Source organism: Jaculus jaculus, chromosome 22 (genome assembly GCF_020740685.1).
Source record: "Jaculus jaculus isolate mJacJac1 chromosome 22, mJacJac1.mat.Y.cur, whole genome shotgun sequence".
In the NCBI taxonomy this organism is placed as follows: domain Eukaryota; kingdom Metazoa; phylum Chordata; class Mammalia; order Rodentia; family Dipodidae; genus Jaculus; species Jaculus jaculus.
Window position 1 is genome coordinate 10,527,038 of NC_059123.1, and position 19,332 is coordinate 10,546,369.

Consider the following 19,332-nt stretch of genomic DNA (forward strand, 5'->3'; position numbering starts at 1 on the left):
ACCAACTCCAGACCCTTATATCGCTAGAGACAAACGAGAGAGAATTACGATGTGTGGAGTGCAGAAGCCATTGCATTACATTGCTCATGTATGCTAATCTTCCTCCCCCCCCCCCCCCCGAATCTCTCACAGCAGCCTCAGGAGAAGGGAGGAGCTGAAGTTCACAGAGGTGTAAGAAGCTGTCTGATTTGCTTGGCCAACGACCATACAGCATCTCAGACTGCGTTGCTAGGCAGCAAACACTCTATCCTCACAGTCCGAGGGGTTGCCAAGTCCAAGGCCAAGGTGGCAGCAGACCCAGAGTCTAGTGAGGCAGGTGCCTGGTCTGTGTGTGCCCATCTCCCCTGGTATCCATGGCTGGGTAAGGTGTTGGGTTGGGGTGCAGTGAGAGAGAATAAGAGGAGCAAGTTCTGCTCTGTCTTTCTAGAAGGGCACATCCATTCATTGAAAGTTCCATCCGTATGTTTAATCACCTTTCCGAGGCTCCGCCTTCAAATACCAGACTTGGGTGAGAACAGAAATAATCCAGCCATCACAGTAGTTTACCCAGTGTTAAGTACAAGTAAAGGAAGAGGCTAAGATTAAAATTTATTTATTTTTATTTTACTTTATTTTTGAGAGAGAGAGAGAGAGAGAGAGAACTGGCACACCAGGGTCTCAGCCACTGAATTCGCACTCCACACACTTGCGCGTGTAGTGGACACGTGCAACTTTGTGCTTGTCTCACCTTTGTGTGTCTGGCTTACGTGGGGTCTGGAGGGAGCTCAAACGTGGGTCCTTAGGCTTTGCAGGCCCGTGTCTTAACTGCTAAGCCATCTCTCCACCCTTTAAGGTTAAAATTGAGATCGGGGGCTGGGATGTCGCTCAGAGGTAGAGTGCTTACCCAACATGCAACATGGCCCTGGGTTCGATCTCCAGCGCCCCACACACATAATTCATATTGGATTAAATCCAAATCACATGGACTTCTTATTGGAACCCATTTTTTTAAATTTAGAAAGTGTGTTTTGAACATTTGCTGAGTGCCGGCCATCCACTCATAGAGCACCAAGAAGAATAAGCCAGGTTCGGCCTGGCCTCGGGAGCCGGCAAGGGGCACATCAGTGCTTGTCAGCCATCCTCCATGCCTTTATTTGCAGTAAATGCTCCTATCATGTTAAGAAAAAGTGCTGCAATATTTATGAGATTTTCAAGCATAAATTAAAACTACTTTTATTGCCCGTGTTTTTCTTTACTGTAAATTATTAAGCAGCGGAGCATACTTAAATAGTTCTTAAATGCATATCGCAAGTTTCAAGGGATGGGGAAACCATTTCAAACAGCATAATAATTGCAGGAAGGAGTCCATGGGGCATACACCCTCGAACGCATCCAGCCCTCACATTTCACCAGATTATTCAATCCAAATTTTTCTACGGTGTGAGAAAGAAATGCAGCGTGCATGTCCTAACTAACAGAGTCATGGCATCTTTTCCTTCCCTCATTCTGAAGTCCTTCTGGCCTGTTCTCTAACATCTTTGGAAAGTGAAGACATTTCTTGGAAGTGTTCATCACTTGAGGGAAGGTGTGTCAACCATGAAAACAGTGCCAGGGCACCATAAGAGTCAACTGCATGGGAATTGAGCCTCTTTTTCCTGCTGTTACTTCCTTTTCACTGTTTTTTTTTTTTTTTTTTTTTAATGCGGGGCATGGTGGTACATGCCTTTAATCCCAACACTCTTTGTTTATTTAAAATATATTTTATTTATTTATTTATTTGAGAGAGAGAATGAGGAAGAGAGATGAGAGAGAGAATGGGCACGCCAGGGCCTCCTGCCCACTGCCAACAAACTCCAGAGAGTCGAACCGGGATCCTTTGGCTTTTCAGGCAAATGCCTTAACTGCTGAGCCATCTCTCCAGCCCCCTTTCACTGTTTTTATATGCTGGCTTTTATTAAAGTTTATTTTTGTTTCTTGTAGAAAGTTTGCATCATCATTAAAGATTCAGGTCTTAAACTCACTTTTCCATTCTTGTGTTTGACTTACTGCTTTAAATTTTCCCTCTGTGAGGGCCAGCACGAATGCCTGTGTGTCTTGCATTAAAGTTATGATTTGGGTAGGATAGCTCCATGTTCCTCTGGTGTTATATCGTTTGGTATTTGGCATAAAGTTCATGATACTTACATATTTATTTCATAGTAGAGGTTGAGTCTAGGGTTTTGTGCTTGCTAATTCAGCACTTTACCATGGAGCTCTATCTCCAGCCTAGGCATAAGTTTTTTTTCTTTCTTTCTTTCTTTTTTTAACCCCCTTGGCATTTGGAATAGGTTTTTGCAAACCCAGAAGACTGTGCAAGCTTTGGCAAGGGAGAGAATGCCAAGAAGTATATGCGAACAGATGACAGCGTGGAGCGTGTGCGAAGGTGAGCCATCGTCTGTGGAAATGAAAGAATTACGGTCAGGGAATTTGATGAAGATGTCTAGGGTCTTGGAGAAGAGGGGGGAAGAATGTCAGTCATGTTGTGTAGCCCATAAAATAAATTACACAAGCTTTATAATTCCCCAAGTGTCACTATAATTTCAGATGTTGCCTGCTTTGTTATAACTCTGTGGGCTTTGTTGGAGTTGATAACTGAGGTCTGTATAGGGGTATCCCAAAAGTAATGGCAGGAAAGAGAGCAAAAAAAGGAGATTGTCACTTCGTGCAAAAGGTAGGAAAACTCGACACTTTTGTATATAAGATAGGAAAGTCTTCAGAGAAATTGGGAAATTTTCCATTTGTCTTTGTCTCTCTGTCTTTTTCTCTTTAGTAGATGTTATGTTAATAGATACTGAAAAGAGAAAAGCCAAAATGCAGACCGTTCTAACAGTGTAACACATACACTTGTTTTTAAAAGTATCTTGAAGTTTAGATAGGGAAATATTTTTCTTACTCTTTATCATAAAGTCATACAACTTTCAAAAATTTTAAGAAATGTTTATTTATTTATTTATGTGAGAGAGACAAAGATGCAGATATATAGAGAGAATAGGCATGCCAGGGCCTCTGGGCACTGAAAACCAATCCCAGTCACATGCTCCAATTTGTGCATCTGGCTTTACGAGGATACTGGGGAATTGAACTTGGGTCCTTAGGCTTGGCAGGCGAGTGCCTTAATGGCTGAGCCCTCTCTCCAGCCCTCAAAATTGTTTTGTATTGATCATTAGCTTTCCTTTTCTAACATGTGAGGTTGCCAGCTATCTTCCTGTTTCACGTTTTCTAATGCTCATGCAAACTGTGGAGTAACACTGGGTCTATTTCAATGAATAAACAACAGCTTCAGAGAATCTTGGTAGGCATTAAGCATATGGACAGCTTCATGATGAATAGCTAAGACAGTAAATAGAGTGTGCATTTGAACATACTTCTTCCGTTTGGCATGGATATATAATAAATGAAGACTGAGAGAAAAGCATTTTACTGCTGTATATTAGGAGTCATCTGTTTGCATATAATTTCTGCATGGTCTTTCTTCTCTCGCAAGATACCATTGCTCACGGTGGAAGATCTATGGTCTCAAGGTGAATCTTGGGTTCATGCTTGCTTCTGATTGTACCTTTTGTGACTTTGGGTATAAGCTCAGATTTTTTCCTGAGTTCTTTTAACGAATCCGTTGCAGCAAGGTGGATGGGCTTGGGTAAGTCGAAGTGCAGAGCAGTTTAGTAGGAACAGTACAAACATTTATCAAATGAGAGTGCTTGCAAGAGGAGAGGTGTCCTAGGCGCTTCACACCAAGTGCCCAGTTAGCGAAGCACTGGGTAACTGGGCAGTTCTCCTAAGTCAGCCGGCTTAAGGATGCGTTGTACCAAGGATATGCGTCTAAAACAGTTTTAGGACAAAAGAGGCATTGAGAAGAGTCTCAATGAGCCTAAGGACCCCGGTTCGAGGCTCGGTTCCCCAGGTCCCACGTTAGCCAGATGCACAAGGGGGCGCACGCGTCTGGAGTTCGTTTGCAGAGGCTGGAAGCCCTGGCGCGCCCATTCTCTCTCTCTCCCTCTATCTGTCTTTCTCTCTGTGTCTGTCGCTCTCAAATAAATAAAAAAAAAAAAAAAAGAAAGAAAGAAAAAAAGAAAGAAAGAAAGACAAAGCCCTCAGTGATGCACGAGCAAAGGTGAGTGAAGCCTTCGGAGGCAGAGCACTGACGGCGTTTTCGTGTCATTTTGGTGCTTCGGTTCGAGAACAGGCAGTCTCACACGGGACACCCCTCAGGCTCCTCTTACAGTTGACCAGAATCTGAAAACGGTGCCGGTTCGGATCTCAGTGGCATCATGGTAAGAGGAAGCCACATAGCCAAGTCTCCCGGAGAAGCTTAACGAGGCTTTACTTTGGGAACTTGAGGCCCCTCTACACGATCCGTTCCTACTGACAGGGCTCGAGAGATGGCTCAGCGGTCAAGGCTCTTGTCTGCAAAGCCTTTTAAGAGAAAAGCTCCACCAGATACTTCAGACAAGCTGTTCATTTAGTCTGCTGAAACTCTGTTGCTGGATACCATGCAAGAAGGCACCCCTCCTATTTCAGAATGGGTTCGATTCCCCAGTACCCATGTAAAGCCATACGCACAGAGTGGTGCATACAACTGGGACTCGATTGCAGTGGCTGAGGCCCATGGCAAATCTATTGTCTCCTTCCTCTCTCTCTTCTCTCTGTCTCTCTCTCAGTAGGCAAATAAACAAATTTTTTTTTTTAACAAAAAGCACCTGATATATTAAAATTTATTAAGTCTATTTCACTTTGTTCTAAGAAGAATTCAAGACCACATATATTCAGTACCAAAAGATGAAACAAAAGAACAAAAAGAAAGCATCAAAAAAGAAAACCCACAAAAAACAAACAACAAAAAACATGGGGTTGGTACATAGGGAAAATGAGGCGTTCATATTACAATACCTTCCAAGATGGAGCGCGCCCCTTCCCCCCAATGTTCTGTGGGGCTAAGTGAAGGTTACTGGAGATCCCAGCAGGAGACTGCATAGAGGGTGGGTTACATGACTTCTGTTGTGGACGCCCTGCATGAACATGTATTGGGAGACTCTTTTTTTTTTAGTTTTCCAAGGTAGGGTCTCACTCTAGCCCAGGCTGACCTGGAATTCACTATGGAGTCTCAGGGTAGCCTCGAACTCACGGTGATCCTCCTACCTCTGCCGCCTGAGTGCTGGGATTAAAGGCGTGCGCCACCACGCCCAGCTGGGAGACTCTTATGCAAATGATGTCATCATCACGTTTTCCTTTGGGATGCCATCTTTAAAACTAGGTTCCTGCCCTCCAGGGATTTATAATGTTCCTATGAAGATGAGCTGAGCATTCTTACAGTGGTGGGAGACAGGGTGTAAGTTCCTATGGCATTTAGAAATATTTCCTGAAGGAAGCAGGTAAGAACTCATGCCAATGACAGAAAAAGCCTTGTAGAAATTTAGACATATGACTCACAGTAAGAGCGCTGTCTCTGAGCCGAGGCAGTCAGGGTTTTACAGTTGGACCTTGGTATGTGGTTGGCTATTGTGTACACACACACACACACACACACACACACATATGTATGTATGTATGTATGTATTTTTTTTTTCAAGGTAGGATCTCAGTGTAGCCCAGGCTGACCTGGAATTCACTATGTAGTCTCAGGGTGGCCTCGAACTCCTGGTGATCTTCTTACCTTTGCCTTCTAAGTGCTGGGATTAAAGGTGTGCACCACCACGCTTGGCCCATTTTTATTTTTTTTAATTTCAATTTCATTTATTTAGTTTTAAGAGAGGAGAGAGAAAAAGGCAGATAGAGAGAATGGGCACACCAGGGCCTCCAGCCACTGCAAACGAACTCCAGACGCATGTGCCACCTTGTGCATCTCTCTTACGTGGGTCCTGGGGAATCGAACTTGGGTCCGTAGACTTCTCAGGCCTTCGCTTTAACCGCTGAGCCATCTCTCCATCCCCCAGTGCATTCTAAATGCATGGAATGACCCTGGTCCAGAGTTTTCTGTTCTGAGGGAATGCGGGGTGACAGTGGCCGGTGGGGCACGGAGCTGGGAAGGTCCATTACAGCAGAGTGGAGGAAGAGGGGTGACCTGACTGCGTGGGGGAGGGGCAGCAGCAGGTTCGGGAGCCGACTGCAGGTGGCGCTCGAGCGGAGGGCGCGACCACCCAGGAAGGAGCCTTGGGAGGAGAGGACAGGATGCCTGGAGGGTGGTGGCAGTGGCGGTATGCCTGAACGCCTAAGGCGGGGCTAGCTTGGCACACAGACGTCTGTGGAGTGTTGTCTGTAAAGCCTGAATGCAAAGGAAAAAGGAAAGAAAGAGAATTACACAGGAGAAAGAAGTAAGAGGGGCAAGGGGCTCAGGAATGCTGGTCACTGGGACTCGGTTCCCAGTTTCCTTCCCTTTGCCCTCACATCTCCTCTGCTGCCCTTGGCTGGATTCTCTGCTCTCAGACTCTGTCCGACAGTCTCCGCACATAGGCTGTTTAGGCTCCCAAGTGGGGACTAAATACTGTTTGCCAAAAAGGGTCTCCCTTTATCATTTCAGTGCTCAGTGCTTTTATTGATTTATTTATTTTAGAATGTTGTGCAGGAAGCTCCAGACACACCCAAGAATAGAGGGGGATGACGTCTCTGTGGTATTACAGGAGAATTCAGACACGCGAAACCAGCGTGGCTGGTGTCACCGAGGAGGCAGAGAACGGTGGCCGTCGCCCCTCACTCCAGCCTCAGTGGCGCTGTGTTGTTTGGTGACAGAAAGGGGACAGAGCCTCGCTCCTGCCCTGTGTGCAGCTGCTGTCTTCAGACACGGGCAGCTCTTTACTGAAACTGTTTGCAGACTTTACCTTCTCCACCTTTCTTCATATCTTTATTGCTTTCTTCATATCTTTATTTGTCATCATTTTTTTGGGGGGGGTAGGGTTCAGGCTATCTTAGAGATCTTAGGAGAAACAGGAATGAGAAAAGAGAGGGAGATGTTCCCTGAAGAGGCAGTGTGTAATGATTATATTTTAGGTCCAAGCTGAAGACAGGAACATCGAAGAGAAATACTTTTCATTTCTGAAATGTGTAGCAACAGCTGAAAATCCTGTCCAGGTTTTGTTTTCTAGACTGAAAAGCAAGTTTTAATAAGACACACTTGAAAAAGATCTACAAATTATGTGCTGTTTAAAACGCAAGGTCAATAACGACGTACCGTGCATACATAACACTAGCCGTAGAAGCCCAAGGCGCCACAAATCAGAGAAAAGTTTCTAGATGGATTATATATACACCTTTGGTCTTCTACTGGCAGTGAGCAGATAAAACGCAGGAAGTTGGGCTGGAGAGATGGTTTAGCGGTTAAGCGCTTGCCTGTGAAGCCTAAAGACCCGGGATCGAGGCTCGGTTCCCCAGGTCCCACGTTAGCCAGATGCACAAGGGGACACATGTGTTTGGAGTTCGTTTGCAGAGGCTGGAAGCCCTGGCGCGCCCATTCTCTCTCTCTCTCTATCTGTCTTTCTCTCTGTGTCTGTAGCTCTCAAATAAATAAATAAAAAATGAACAAAAAAAAATTAAAAAAAAAACGGCAGGAAGTTCATTTTGCCTCCATCTCTCCCTCCGTCTTTCCTTCCCTGCACCTTTCTGGTCTTCCTGTACTTCCTAAATGTTGGGATGACAGGCATTCACAACTACCGCTAGCTCTCCTTTCTTCCTTCCCTCCCTCCCTCCATCCCTCTCTTCTTCCTCTTCCTCCCTCCCTTCCTCCTTCCTTCCTTCCCTTCTTCCTTCTTTCTCTTTTCCCTCCCTCCCTCCCTCCCTCACTTCCTTTCTTCTTTTCATCTGAGAAAGCATATTCAGGAAATGAAATTCTCTCTCAAGATACATTAAAAATAAAAAAAAAATAAGATGTTTGAATTAAAAGGTAAGAAAGCAAGAAAACTTGAAGGGGGAAAAAAAGATTTTGAAAATAATTTAAAGATCTGCCAACACTGCCGCGTATGACTGGACCATGCCTTTATACTCCTAGCGTTCAGCGGTGGGGGGGGGGGGGGGGGCTGAAGGTAGAGGGATTGTAAGTTTGAGGTCAGCCGAGACGGCGTAGGAAGTTCCAAGCCACCCTGAGCTGCACCCCGAGACCCTGTCTCAAAGCAGCCCAGCAGAGGATCCACTCTTCCATTTGACCTCGCACTTCTCGTTAGGAGAGAGGGAAGGGCCGTGCTTCTAGAGACGTGCAAACTTGAACGGTCATCTTTCTTACAGAGCCCACCTGAACGACCTGGAGAACATCGTCCCGTTTCTGGGCATCGGCCTCCTCTACTCGCTGAGCGGCCCCGACCTCTCCACGGCCCTCCTGCACTTCCGAGTGTTCGTGGGCGCGCGCGTCTACCACACCCTTGCCTACCTGACTCCCCTCCCGCAGCCCAATCGGGCCCTGGCTTTCTTCGTTGGCTACGGCGTGACTCTGTCCATGGCTTACAGGGTGCTGAGGAGCAAGCTCTACCTGTAAGAGCCCGCACAGTGAATGGTCTCTCAGGTTTCGGGGAGGAGCGGAGCTGGGGAAGACCCATTTCAAAGATGATCACATTAGTTTCTTCTGTTGTTTGTATCGGGACTAGAAATTTAACAAAATCATCCTTATAGTTTTGTTTTTTTTATCTGATTCTTAAAAAGGTTCTGTTGTAAGTCCTGATCGTTACAGTGTTTAACATTCATCAACATGTCATACTGTGGCTCTACAGAAAAGGGATGGCGTGTATTAGAGACCTGTCTCTCAATAGTACATATAATAAAATTACAAAAGAAGAATTGCATTTGGTTTTATTTTCCCAAGTAATTATTTCATAAACAAAGGTAACCTATGGGAAAGTTTAACACTAAGACAATGTCTCTCTTCTATACTAGTTCTTTAAAGTTTTAGTTATTTATTTGCAAGGAGGGAAAGAGAAAGAGAGAGAGAGAGAGAGAGAGAGAGGGAGGGAGGGAGGGAGGGAGGGAGGATAGGAAAACAGGCGCTCCTGGGACTCTGGCAGCAGCAAATGGAGAACTCTAGACGCCTGTGCCTCTTGGTTCATGTGCCTCTATCTGGGGACAGGGGAATCGAACCCGGAACACTAGGCTTTGCAAAGTGCCTTTAAGCACTCACCGGTTTTAAATTTTCATCTAGGCACATTTGCGTTAGCTATTTCTCTGTTTGCTTTTCTGGACAATTTGAAAATAAGTTGTAGATCTTTAATGCTTTTCCATGTCTTTCCTACAAACAAGATAATATCCAAGTGACCACCATGCCATTGTCACAGCCAAGAAATCTAATGTCACCGCAAAGATATTTAATGTAGGTTACACCTTCAGATTTCTCCATTTTCCCCAACAATCACCTCTGAAGTTGCTTTGATTTTGACTTAGAGCCAAGCAAGGAACACACATCACCTCTGATGATTTCATGCCCCTTTCGTGAAAGTGGAAGCATCCCCTCGCTCTGTTATTGCTTTTGTAATGCTGACATTCTCCATGAGTATAAGCCAGTTCTTTAGTTGTTTTACAGAACATTGTGTTTTTTTTTTTTTTTTTTTTTTTTTGGAATTCACTATGTAGTCTCAGAGTGGCCTCGAACTCATGGCGATCCTCCTACCTGAGTGCTGGGCTTAAAGGTGTTTGCCCCACGCCTGCCAGGATGTCCTTTTATCTGGGTTTGCTTTATGCACTGTTTCTCATCCTGAGGTTTGGATTAAACATCTGTGGTGATGCGCCTCCCCAGTGTAATACGTCCGTAGGTCTGCGTCATCAGGTGGCCCCCTTATTAGTGATGTTAAAGTTGAGTCACAGCTTAGTAACACAGTGCTAACCAGATTTGCCTGTTGTAAAGATGCGTTCTCATCCTCAGTATGTAATCATAGATGGGATGAAAATGAGACTGTGTGTATTCCCCCCTCCTCCATGCCTTTTCCCCCAATGGGCTTGGCACTCAGTGATGCCCAGTTTGGTTTCTCTGTAAGAATATAAACACACAAACAGATTAATGTATCTATGCAAATATGAACATATCTAACTCCATACAGTGTAGATTAGTGGCCTCAAATGGAGTCACCCCTTTTGTAATAACTTCCAAAATGTCAATTTTTTTTCTTTCAAATGTCAATAGTTTTTATTAGTTTTCCTTACTGTCTCTTGATTAGTTTCAACTTTAATTATATGCATATTTCTTTTTGGTGTATGCTTGTGTGTGTGAATGCGGGTGCATGCGGGCACGTGCATGCTACAGTGCACACGTGGGGGTCAGAGGAAAACCCGGGTGTTGTTCCTGACCTAGTGTGTGACAGGGTCTCTCCATTGTATTGTTCAGCGCTGTGCTTTCCCGTCTAGCTGGTCTGTGTGCTTGTGGATGGTCTGTCTCTCCTCCCTTCTCACCACAGATGTGCTGGTGATGTAGCGCTTTGGAGTTCAGGAGCAGTCTCCCAAATGTATGACTCCAATTTTGAGTCCTTATCCCCAAAACAAACAAACAAACAAAAAATAAAAAATAAAACACAAAAACTAAAGAATTGATAAAAAATACTCAAGAAGGATAAATTATGAATTACTGAGTTTATGTAGGGAGAGACAATAAATTGTGACATTCATTTACGGGAAGCTGGGATCTAGGGGAAGGCACACAGAAGATGGGATCTACCCAGGAGCTTGTGTAGAGAGGTGTACAAGAAATAGGCACTCCTGTGCCCCAGCAAAGCACCGTTTGTGAGAGTCACTTAAGAGAAATTTGGATCTAGAAAGAGGCAGAGTGACATGGAAGACCGCATCTAGGAGCTTATGCAGGATGATATGGAGGAACTCTGGCCCCCAGTGGGAGGAACAGCACCCACCTAGAATCCCTATGGAAGAAAGTTAGGAGCAATAGCAGAGGGAAAGGAACAAAGCTGAGATGGGGGAATTCAGATGAGAGATGGGGAGTAAAAAGAGTTATGCCCACGGTTACCCCGAGTTTACAGAAATCCCGCAGCTGGTAGGCCCAGAGCTTAGAGGAAATGCTCATGTGGTAGATCAGAGAAAAATCACACATTGTAATCAAAGTGAGAACTTACTCCAAAGCATGACCCAGGTGGAGGACAACAGGGAAGTGCCCAGGCAGAGGGAGAGCCCTCTCTCCGGTCTCAGCAATGGAAGAGCTCACCTGTTGTGATGCTCACACAAGTGCAATGGTGGCCCACAGCCACGGTGGGAAACCCAACTGCTCTTGATTTGGCTAACTGACCCCTCAGTGGACTCATAGCTGGAGCTGGGAAACAAGTCAGAACCATATCCAAACATGAGCCCGCTCTCCAATATCAAGCTACCACCAATCAAGGGCTACAAGAGGGCCTACACCTATAAAAAAAATAAGGGTTATCCCATTTGTCTGGTGCTAACTTTACTCTCCATTGGAGAATCTGCTTCTCTTTTCCAGATAGATGCAGATCCTAAGGAGAGAACCACCCCATCATACCTCAAAAGGGCCCAGGCTGAAACTAAGAACAATTGGCAAAACAAACAAGGGTGCTGTTTTCCTGGTGAACCGGGTACCAGCACAAGGGTGAAGGAGATCAACACAGAGAAAAACCAACTCCTACCAAATCAGAGATCCAGAGACCCAGAGGCCCCCAACACCTCATCACTGAAGCCGACCAAAAATGAGCCCAACATGGCTCAGGGAAATTTTGTGGAAGAGGGGGCGGAAAGCATGTCAGAGCCACATGTTGGGTCATGATACACAGAGACATTTCTCCTACCCATAACTCTGGGCTAACTCCACAATGCTTGACCCATACACCTCAACAAGGAGGGGCCAGGGGGAGGGGGGAGGACATGGATGAGCCCAACAATGGTACCAACTTGACTGTATTCACTGTGCACAAAACTAATTAATAAAAAAATTATAAAAAACATAAAGAGAACAAACAAATTAAAAAAAAAAAAGAGCTCACCAAGCAAAGAGATGACAGAGAATAGCAAGGAGAAGCCTTTATGGTCAATTAGAGATGGATTCTTTCGTCAGACTCAGATGCATGGGGACCACCCCCAGGCCAGCCGCCTGCGCAGTGCGCTTCAGTGCAGAGGCAGCAGAGGGCGCTGTAGCCACCGTGGGCGAAACTGGATCAGGCACAGCTCCATTCCTGCCCAAACCAAGTGACATCTTCTGGTTCCCTCCTTGGGCTCCTGTCCCTCACTAAAACTACCTAAAGAAGGCAGCCTTCTCCTTTTTCTCCTTCCCCAGGATTACAGATGCTAATGCTACAGCGTCTGGCTTGGCCTGGGCTCTGAGGATCTGGATTCTGGTGCTCAAGCTTTGGCAGAAAGCACTTTGTTCACCGAGGCCCAGCCCTGCCAAATTTCTTAAGGAGTTCATTTAATGAAATTTTGTGAATTGTTCCTTTAGGTTTCTCACACAGGTGGAAGGTCGCTCTAATATTTTGGTTTTGATAGTTGGAGCAACTCAGAAACAGCCTATTACTATTGTCCATGTAGACTTCTGTATAAGTTTCTCTCTTTTTTTTTCCTTCATGTTAACAGCAGTTTATTATTTATTTATTTATTTGACAGGGAGGGGGGAGAGAGAGAGAGGGAGAGAGAGAGAGAGAGAGAGAGAAAGAGAGAGAGAATGGGCATGCCATGGCCTTCAGCCACTGCAAACAAACTCCAGACTCATGTGCCCTTGTGCATCTGGCTAACATGGGTCCTCAGGAATCAAACCTGGGTCCTGTGGCTTTGCAGGCAAATGCTGTAACCATTAAGCCATCACTCCAGCCCTAATAGCAGTTTTATATGCTGTGGTACTCAATACCATAAAGACTATGAGCTCCAAAGTGCAAAGTCTAAAATCTAAGGGTTTAATTTGTATGTTTTGTAAACAGACACACTCTGGAGGATTGCAGTGAGTTCACACCAGCTTGGGACTATAGAGTGAGTTCAAGGTCAGCCTGGGATCAAGCGAGACCTTACCTCAATAATAATAATAATAATAAATCTTTGTATACACACACACGGTTTTGGGTAGCCTTCTGATCCCATCTGAGCCCAAAGCAACTGGACTTAGCATCCTTGGATGGAAACTGTTGAAACGATGCTTCAAACTCTTTCTTCTCCCTTCATGTAAGTTGTTTATTCCTGGTATCTTGGCACTGTGGCAGAAGATCACCATCACAAGGAATATAATGGGTTTATGTTTCGGCTGCCTAACTGGACTTATTTGAAAGCTAAGATTATTATAATTTACTTTGGTATTTCCACCCGAATTCACATTTGAATACACAGAGATACACGTAGACCCACAATTAGCACCACCGCTGTCACCAGAATTAACCATTACAAATGTTTAGTAATAAGGTAACATTGATGCTTTTACAAACACTATCATCTATCTTTACTCATTCCCTGTTCCAGTCTCACCCACCTGAAACCAACTCTATCATAACTAAACCAAGATCTCTCCAGAAAACAAGTTTTTTTTTTTCTCTAGACATTTTTCTAGAGGAATCATGTGCAGAAGTGATGGGAGTTCTGATAGGTTAGAAAATGGAAATAAGAACAGAGGATACACAGCTGGAAAGATGGCTCAGTGGCTAAGGCACTTGCCTGCAAAAGTTAACAACTTGAGTTCAATTTCCCAGTACCCATATAAAACCAGTGCATAAAGTGGCCCATACATTTGGAGTTCATTTGCAGTGGTTAGAGGCCTCCGTGTACCCAGTATCTCTGTTTCTCTCTGCTTGCAAATAAATAAATAAATAAATAAATAAATAAATAAATATTTTTAAAAAGAACAGAAAGTTTAAAGTTCACTTAGGAAGAGTATATATGTGTTTTTATTTTTCTTTCTTTCTTTCCTTCTCCTCCTCCTCCTCCTTCTTCTTTTTTGAGGTAGGGTTTCACTGTAGCCCAGGCTGACCTGGAATTCACTATGTAGTCTCAGGGTGGCCTTGAACTCATGGTGATCCTCCTAGCTCTACCTGGCTTTATTTCATTTGTTTGATGCAGGATATCATTTTAGCCCAGGCTGTCCTTTAGTTTACAGTGATCCTCCTGCCTCAGGCTCCCGAGGGCTAGCATTAAAGGCATGCACCACTACACTGGCTTATTTTCCAAGTTAGTGCATATCAGTTTCACTATGACATTTTCATATATGTGTATCATCTTTTTAAAAATTTATTTCATTTATGAGAGATACAATAGGCATGCCAGGGCATTCAGCCATTGCTAACAAACTCCAGAAGCATGCGCCACCTTGTGCATCTGGCTTACGTGGGTCCTGGGGAATTGAACCTGGGTCCTTTGGTTTTGCAGGTGAGCACTTATCTGCAAAGCCATTCCTCCAACGCTCATATCATCTTTGTATCTCACTTATATATATATATTTTGAATTAGGGTCTCACTGTAGCCCAGGCTGACCTGGAATTCACTATGGAGTCTCAGGGTGGCCTCGAACTCTCGGCGATCCTCCTACCTCTGCCTCCCGAGTGCTGGGACTAAAGGTGCGCGCCCCCACGCCCGACTTCACGCATATTTCTTGGCTCCATTGCTCTGTTCTATTCCCTTCTATTTGTCCTTTTCTTCCTCCCCAAATAGACCCCTTTTTGCTTTCATATCATATTTCATAATTATGTACATATATATTTCACATGAGAGAAAATTGTTATGTCTGTCTTTCCCCCTTCTAATTTCAGTCCATTATTATATTCATAATAATTATTATCATTTGGTTTTAAAGGAATGTGCCACCACCCCCGGCTTCATTCCATTATTTATATAAATTATATTGACTCTGCATCATGCAGGACCCTATCAGTTACCTTGTGTTGCTGTACCTAAATACCTGGCAGAAACAACTGAAAGGAGTGAAAGATTTTGGCTTGTGATTTCAGACAGATTTCGGTTTGTTACGGAAGGGAAGAAGCCTCAGGGACCAGCTCTGTCTGTGGCCGTGCGAGACGGCTGCTGTTAACAAGGTGGCTGGTCCAGATCACTAGGCTGGAGCCAAAGGGCAGATAGAGCTTCTATGGTGGCCCACTTTAGCCACTGGGACCACCAAAATACTGCCACAAGCCTGGGAACCAGCATTGAAACCTTGAGTCCATAGGAGACATTTCAAATTCAAACAGGAACAAACCCCTGCCCTTTCGTCATGTAGCATCGTATGAGGTGAGCCCTTTGGAAGAGAATCGCCTGTAAGACAGACTGTGTTGGACTTGGACGTGTGGAAGGACAAGGGTTGGTCATGAGATCTGCGTTTGTATCAAGAATGTGGCTAAGCTGGGCATTGCTGGTGATGCACATCTGTCACCCTGGCCCTTGGGAGGCAGGAGGATCAGGAGTCCAGACCAGGCTGCACGGTGAGACCTGAGACCCTCTCACTTCTGCCCACTTGTCTCACAGCTAAATCCGCACACACCTGTTTCTTGTTTCATTGCTTTCTATAAATTATACCTTTCTCCACCAATTCTATTCTTTTCTTTCCTTGTTTTCTTTTCTTTTTTTTTTTTTTTTTTTTGAGACAGGGTCTCAAGTAACCTAGGCTTGCTCAAGTTCACTATGTCGTGAAGGCTGCCCTTGAACTCCTGATTCTTTCGTCTCCTCCTGCCAAGTGCCAGGCCAGGCATATGCTGCCACACCCAGCTCCTCCACCAATTGCTGCCTCTTTTCTTCCTTTCTTCCTTTTGTTCTTCCCCTTCCTTCCTTCCTTCCTTCCTTCCTTCCTTCCTCCCTCCCTCCCTCCCTCCCTCCCTCCCTCCCTTCCTTCCTTCCTTCCTTCTTTCTTTCCTGTTTTTTGGGCAGGTAGTGGGAGCAGTTGGTAGCAGCAGTAATAGCCTCTGGGCTCCAGCCACGGTAATTTGTGGCTCCATGCAGCAAGCCTCACTTAAGAGAGCCTCATACTTGAAACGGGGCAGACCATGTCAGCTAACATGAACCTTTCACAAGCTACCAATGGAAACTCATTCTTCTAGCCTCTGAATTAACATGGAGAGGCCGCTTCTTGGGTCTCACCAAGCCAGTAACATGACATTATCTATGCTGTTATTGACTAGGAGGTCAGCCGTCAAAGAGAACTCGCAGAAACTCAGTCTCTGGTTATCAGGAGACCTCTTAAACACCCTGAAAAGAGGAGCTAAGTTTCTGATCCAACATCCCATGATGCTATAACTAGAAGTTTCTCCAGCAAGTGAGGAAAAGAGGATCACAGCTGTTTTCAGAGGACCAGCCCTGGGGGATTTGATGTGGGCGCTATAGATCAGTTTCCCCAAGAACTTTACAGGTATAAAAACTAGGGTTTGGGGGTTGTGTACTGGCCTCACAATGACTTTTCAGGCGGTAGATGGTTTTTACCTTGGGATTCTCCCCAGTCCATAAGTCCTCTGATCATTGCCCCTGCCAGCCTGAAATGCCAGCCCTGTGGGAAGCTGACAGGTGCCCTGCAGTCAGGAGAAGCTGCGACTCCGCCTGGGCCACTTTCAGCTAACCTCCTTCACTGCATCTTCTACGTGAACTGCTGGATTGGACAAGGAGTTGGGAAGGTAGACTTTGGGGAAGAGGCTACTTTGTTGGGTTGAATTTGGCACCACTTTCTCATCCTCGACAGCTGAAGTGGAAGACTGTGGATGAGCTACAGGACCTGTGAGCCTCTGCAGCCGGCAAAGCAGGCCCTAAGTCAAATTTTATTCAGGGAACCCTTGACAGCCCTGCGTAAAACGTGAGCAGCGAAATGGAAAGTTGGGCGGTGTGCATGAGCAGGCCATTTTAGTTATTTTCTGTTACTGGAATTTTGGAAAGTATAAACCAGGGCAATATTGGACTCTGATACATTGTGAAGAGACGTTCATTTGTAACCAAAGGAAAATGTTCTGAATGTTAAAGGGCCACACGATGTTTAAAAAAAAAATATTTTTATTTATTTGAGAGAGAGAGAGAGAATGAGAATGGGCATGCCAGGGCATCCAGCCATTGCAAATGAACCCAGATGTTTGCACTACCTTGTGCGTCTGGTTTACATGGGTCCTGGGGAATTGAACTCGGGTCCTTTGGCTTTGCAGGCAAGTGCCTCCACCACTCACCCAGCTCCCCAGCCCAGCTGCTCGGTTTTTAATGACGGAAAGGTTAGGGTAGTGGAGAGTTAGAAGAGCCTTACATTCTACATGGCTTCGTCTAAGTTGTATGTATCTAATGCTATCCATAAGCAGAAGCACCCCAAATGAAGTGCCATTCTGGATCCTAAAATGGCACAATTTAAAACTCTATTCTCTGTGTTAGTGGTCCATTGTCACTGTCATTGCATGACATAGCACCCCTGAGTCAGTGGCTTTGTAAACGGCTCAGCAGGGTTACCTCGCTGGGTTTGCTCCCATGTCTACATCACAGGTGACAGGCAGGGTGTGTGTCTGGGCTGAGGCACATTTCTGGAGTAGGTTGAAGTTCGATGGATTCAGTAACAGTTCAACTAGTTTAATGGTGTTTTTTTTTTTGGGGGGGGGAGCTTCAGGAAAAGTCATTGAACTCCAAATCCTGAGTTTGTATCTGTTAAAAAAAACGCAAAAATTGAAATCAACAGACTGAAAATGAAAGTAAGTGAAAGTTTATAAACCGTTACATTTATTCAAGGGGGGTGGGAAGGATAAGAAGTCCAAGGGACCCGGGGAAGCGAAGTGAAAGCGCCATGTGGTGGGTGTCCCATGCGCCAGTTGAACATGGGCCTGGGGAAATGTGAAAAGGGCTTTTCTGAAAAGACTTACGTTTTAAATTAAATTTGGAGAGTAAAAGAGAAGAATACAGAGAGCTCGTGACATGTGGGGACAGGGAGTTCAGCTGGGAGCGGGGGTCTAGCCCCCCACCATCTCTGCATAGCAAGGCCAAGGTGAGGGGGAGGATCTTAGCACAGCAAGGACCTAGAAGTTCAGGAAAGGTGAAAGGCCCCTCTCCCATCCCCCCCAAGAAAAGAAAGGAAGGAAGGAAGGAAGGAAAGAAGAGAGGCCTTGCTCATCTGGTAAGGATCTATTTATATTTAGGGTCTCATTGAGCCTGAGAGAGAGCTGATTGGGATGGGCTCTGGGCTGGCTTTGGGATGGGGTGGGAGAGCTGATTGGATGGCTGGCTCAGACCGGCACTCCTTATGGTTATGTGGGAGCAGGCAGCCCCCTCTCTGCGCCTTCTCTCCTGACTGGCTGCCTAACTTCCCCTTGCTAGATCCATGGGGTAGAGGGTGATTCAACTCTATTCTGCGACTCATGTTCCACGAAAGAGTTCAGAAAAGCCATGGCATCTGGGCTGAATCCAATCTGTGGGTAGTTTTGTAAATACTATTTTCTTGGAACATAAACTGTACTCATTCATTATCATATTTTCTATAGCTTTCATGCCATAGCATAGGATCGCAGAGTCCAGCAGTTGAATCATTGTATGGAGACCACATGGCTGGCAAAACCAAAAATGTTTACATATCTGAATTTGCTCCAGTAGAACTGGCCTGGGAGGAGGAGATATATTCTTTACGGCCTCTTTTAAGAAAGCACAGAGGTGAAGGCTTGGGCGATGGCTTAATGGGTAAAGTGTTTACCCTGCAACTGTGAGGAAATAAGCTCAGGTGCCTACAACCCAAATAAAGACAGATGTGGTGGCACACATCTATAACGTCAGCGTCCCCCTGGGGAGACAGGTGGTGGAGGCAGGAGAATCCATGGAAGCTGTCAGGCCAGCTGGTCTTGTATGCTTAGACCTGAACAAGTGACCGCCTCAAACAAGGTGAAGGGTGAGGTCTCACTCCTGGGATGTCTTCTGGCCTCCATATATACATGGCATGTGCATGTCTGCACATACACACATGAAACACACACACACAGATATAAAAGGGGGGCTGGACGGGTTAAGGCGCTTGCCTGTGAAACCAAAGGACCCATGTTCGACTCCTCAGATCCCACCTTCACCAGACGCACAAAGGCAAGGCCTGTGCAAGGTCGCACATGCCCAGTAGGTGGCGCAAGCGTCTGGCGTTCCATTGCAGTGGCCCTGGTATGCCAGTTCTCTCTCTCTCTTGCTCTGTCTAAAATAAAGATTGTGTGTGTGTGTGTGTGTGTGTGTGTGTGTGTGTGTGTTAAAAGGAAGATACAAAAGGGAATGCAAACATCATATACACTATCATTCCAATTATCAAAGAAGGCCGCATATCTGCTTTTCAGAATCAAAATAGGAGGAAAGAGACTGGTCCTGCTGGGTGACGGCAGCTGTAAACAAACTCAGGTGGTACCAGGCACGGATGTGTGCAGGGGAGGGGGAATTTCACCTCACATGCCCTCTTCGGTGTATTAAAGGTTTAATCCAGACATTTATGTAAACCCTACAGCATTATGTAATGAG

General features: G+C 45.3%; 1 protein-coding gene across 1 annotated transcript; it reads left to right on the forward strand.

The window, feature by feature from the left end:
* Positions 1 to 49: 49 nt before the first annotated feature.
* Mgst1 (microsomal glutathione S-transferase 1) lies at positions 50 to 8,772 on the forward strand. The gene is made up of 3 exons (XM_045139607.1): positions 50 to 88; positions 2,307 to 2,401; positions 8,227 to 8,772. The coding sequence occupies exons 1-3, from the start codon at positions 50 to 52 to the stop codon at positions 8,471 to 8,473; spliced, it is 381 nt and encodes a 126-aa protein (XP_044995542.1). The 3' UTR covers positions 8,474 to 8,772.
* Positions 8,773 to 19,332: the final 10,560 nt, after the last annotated feature.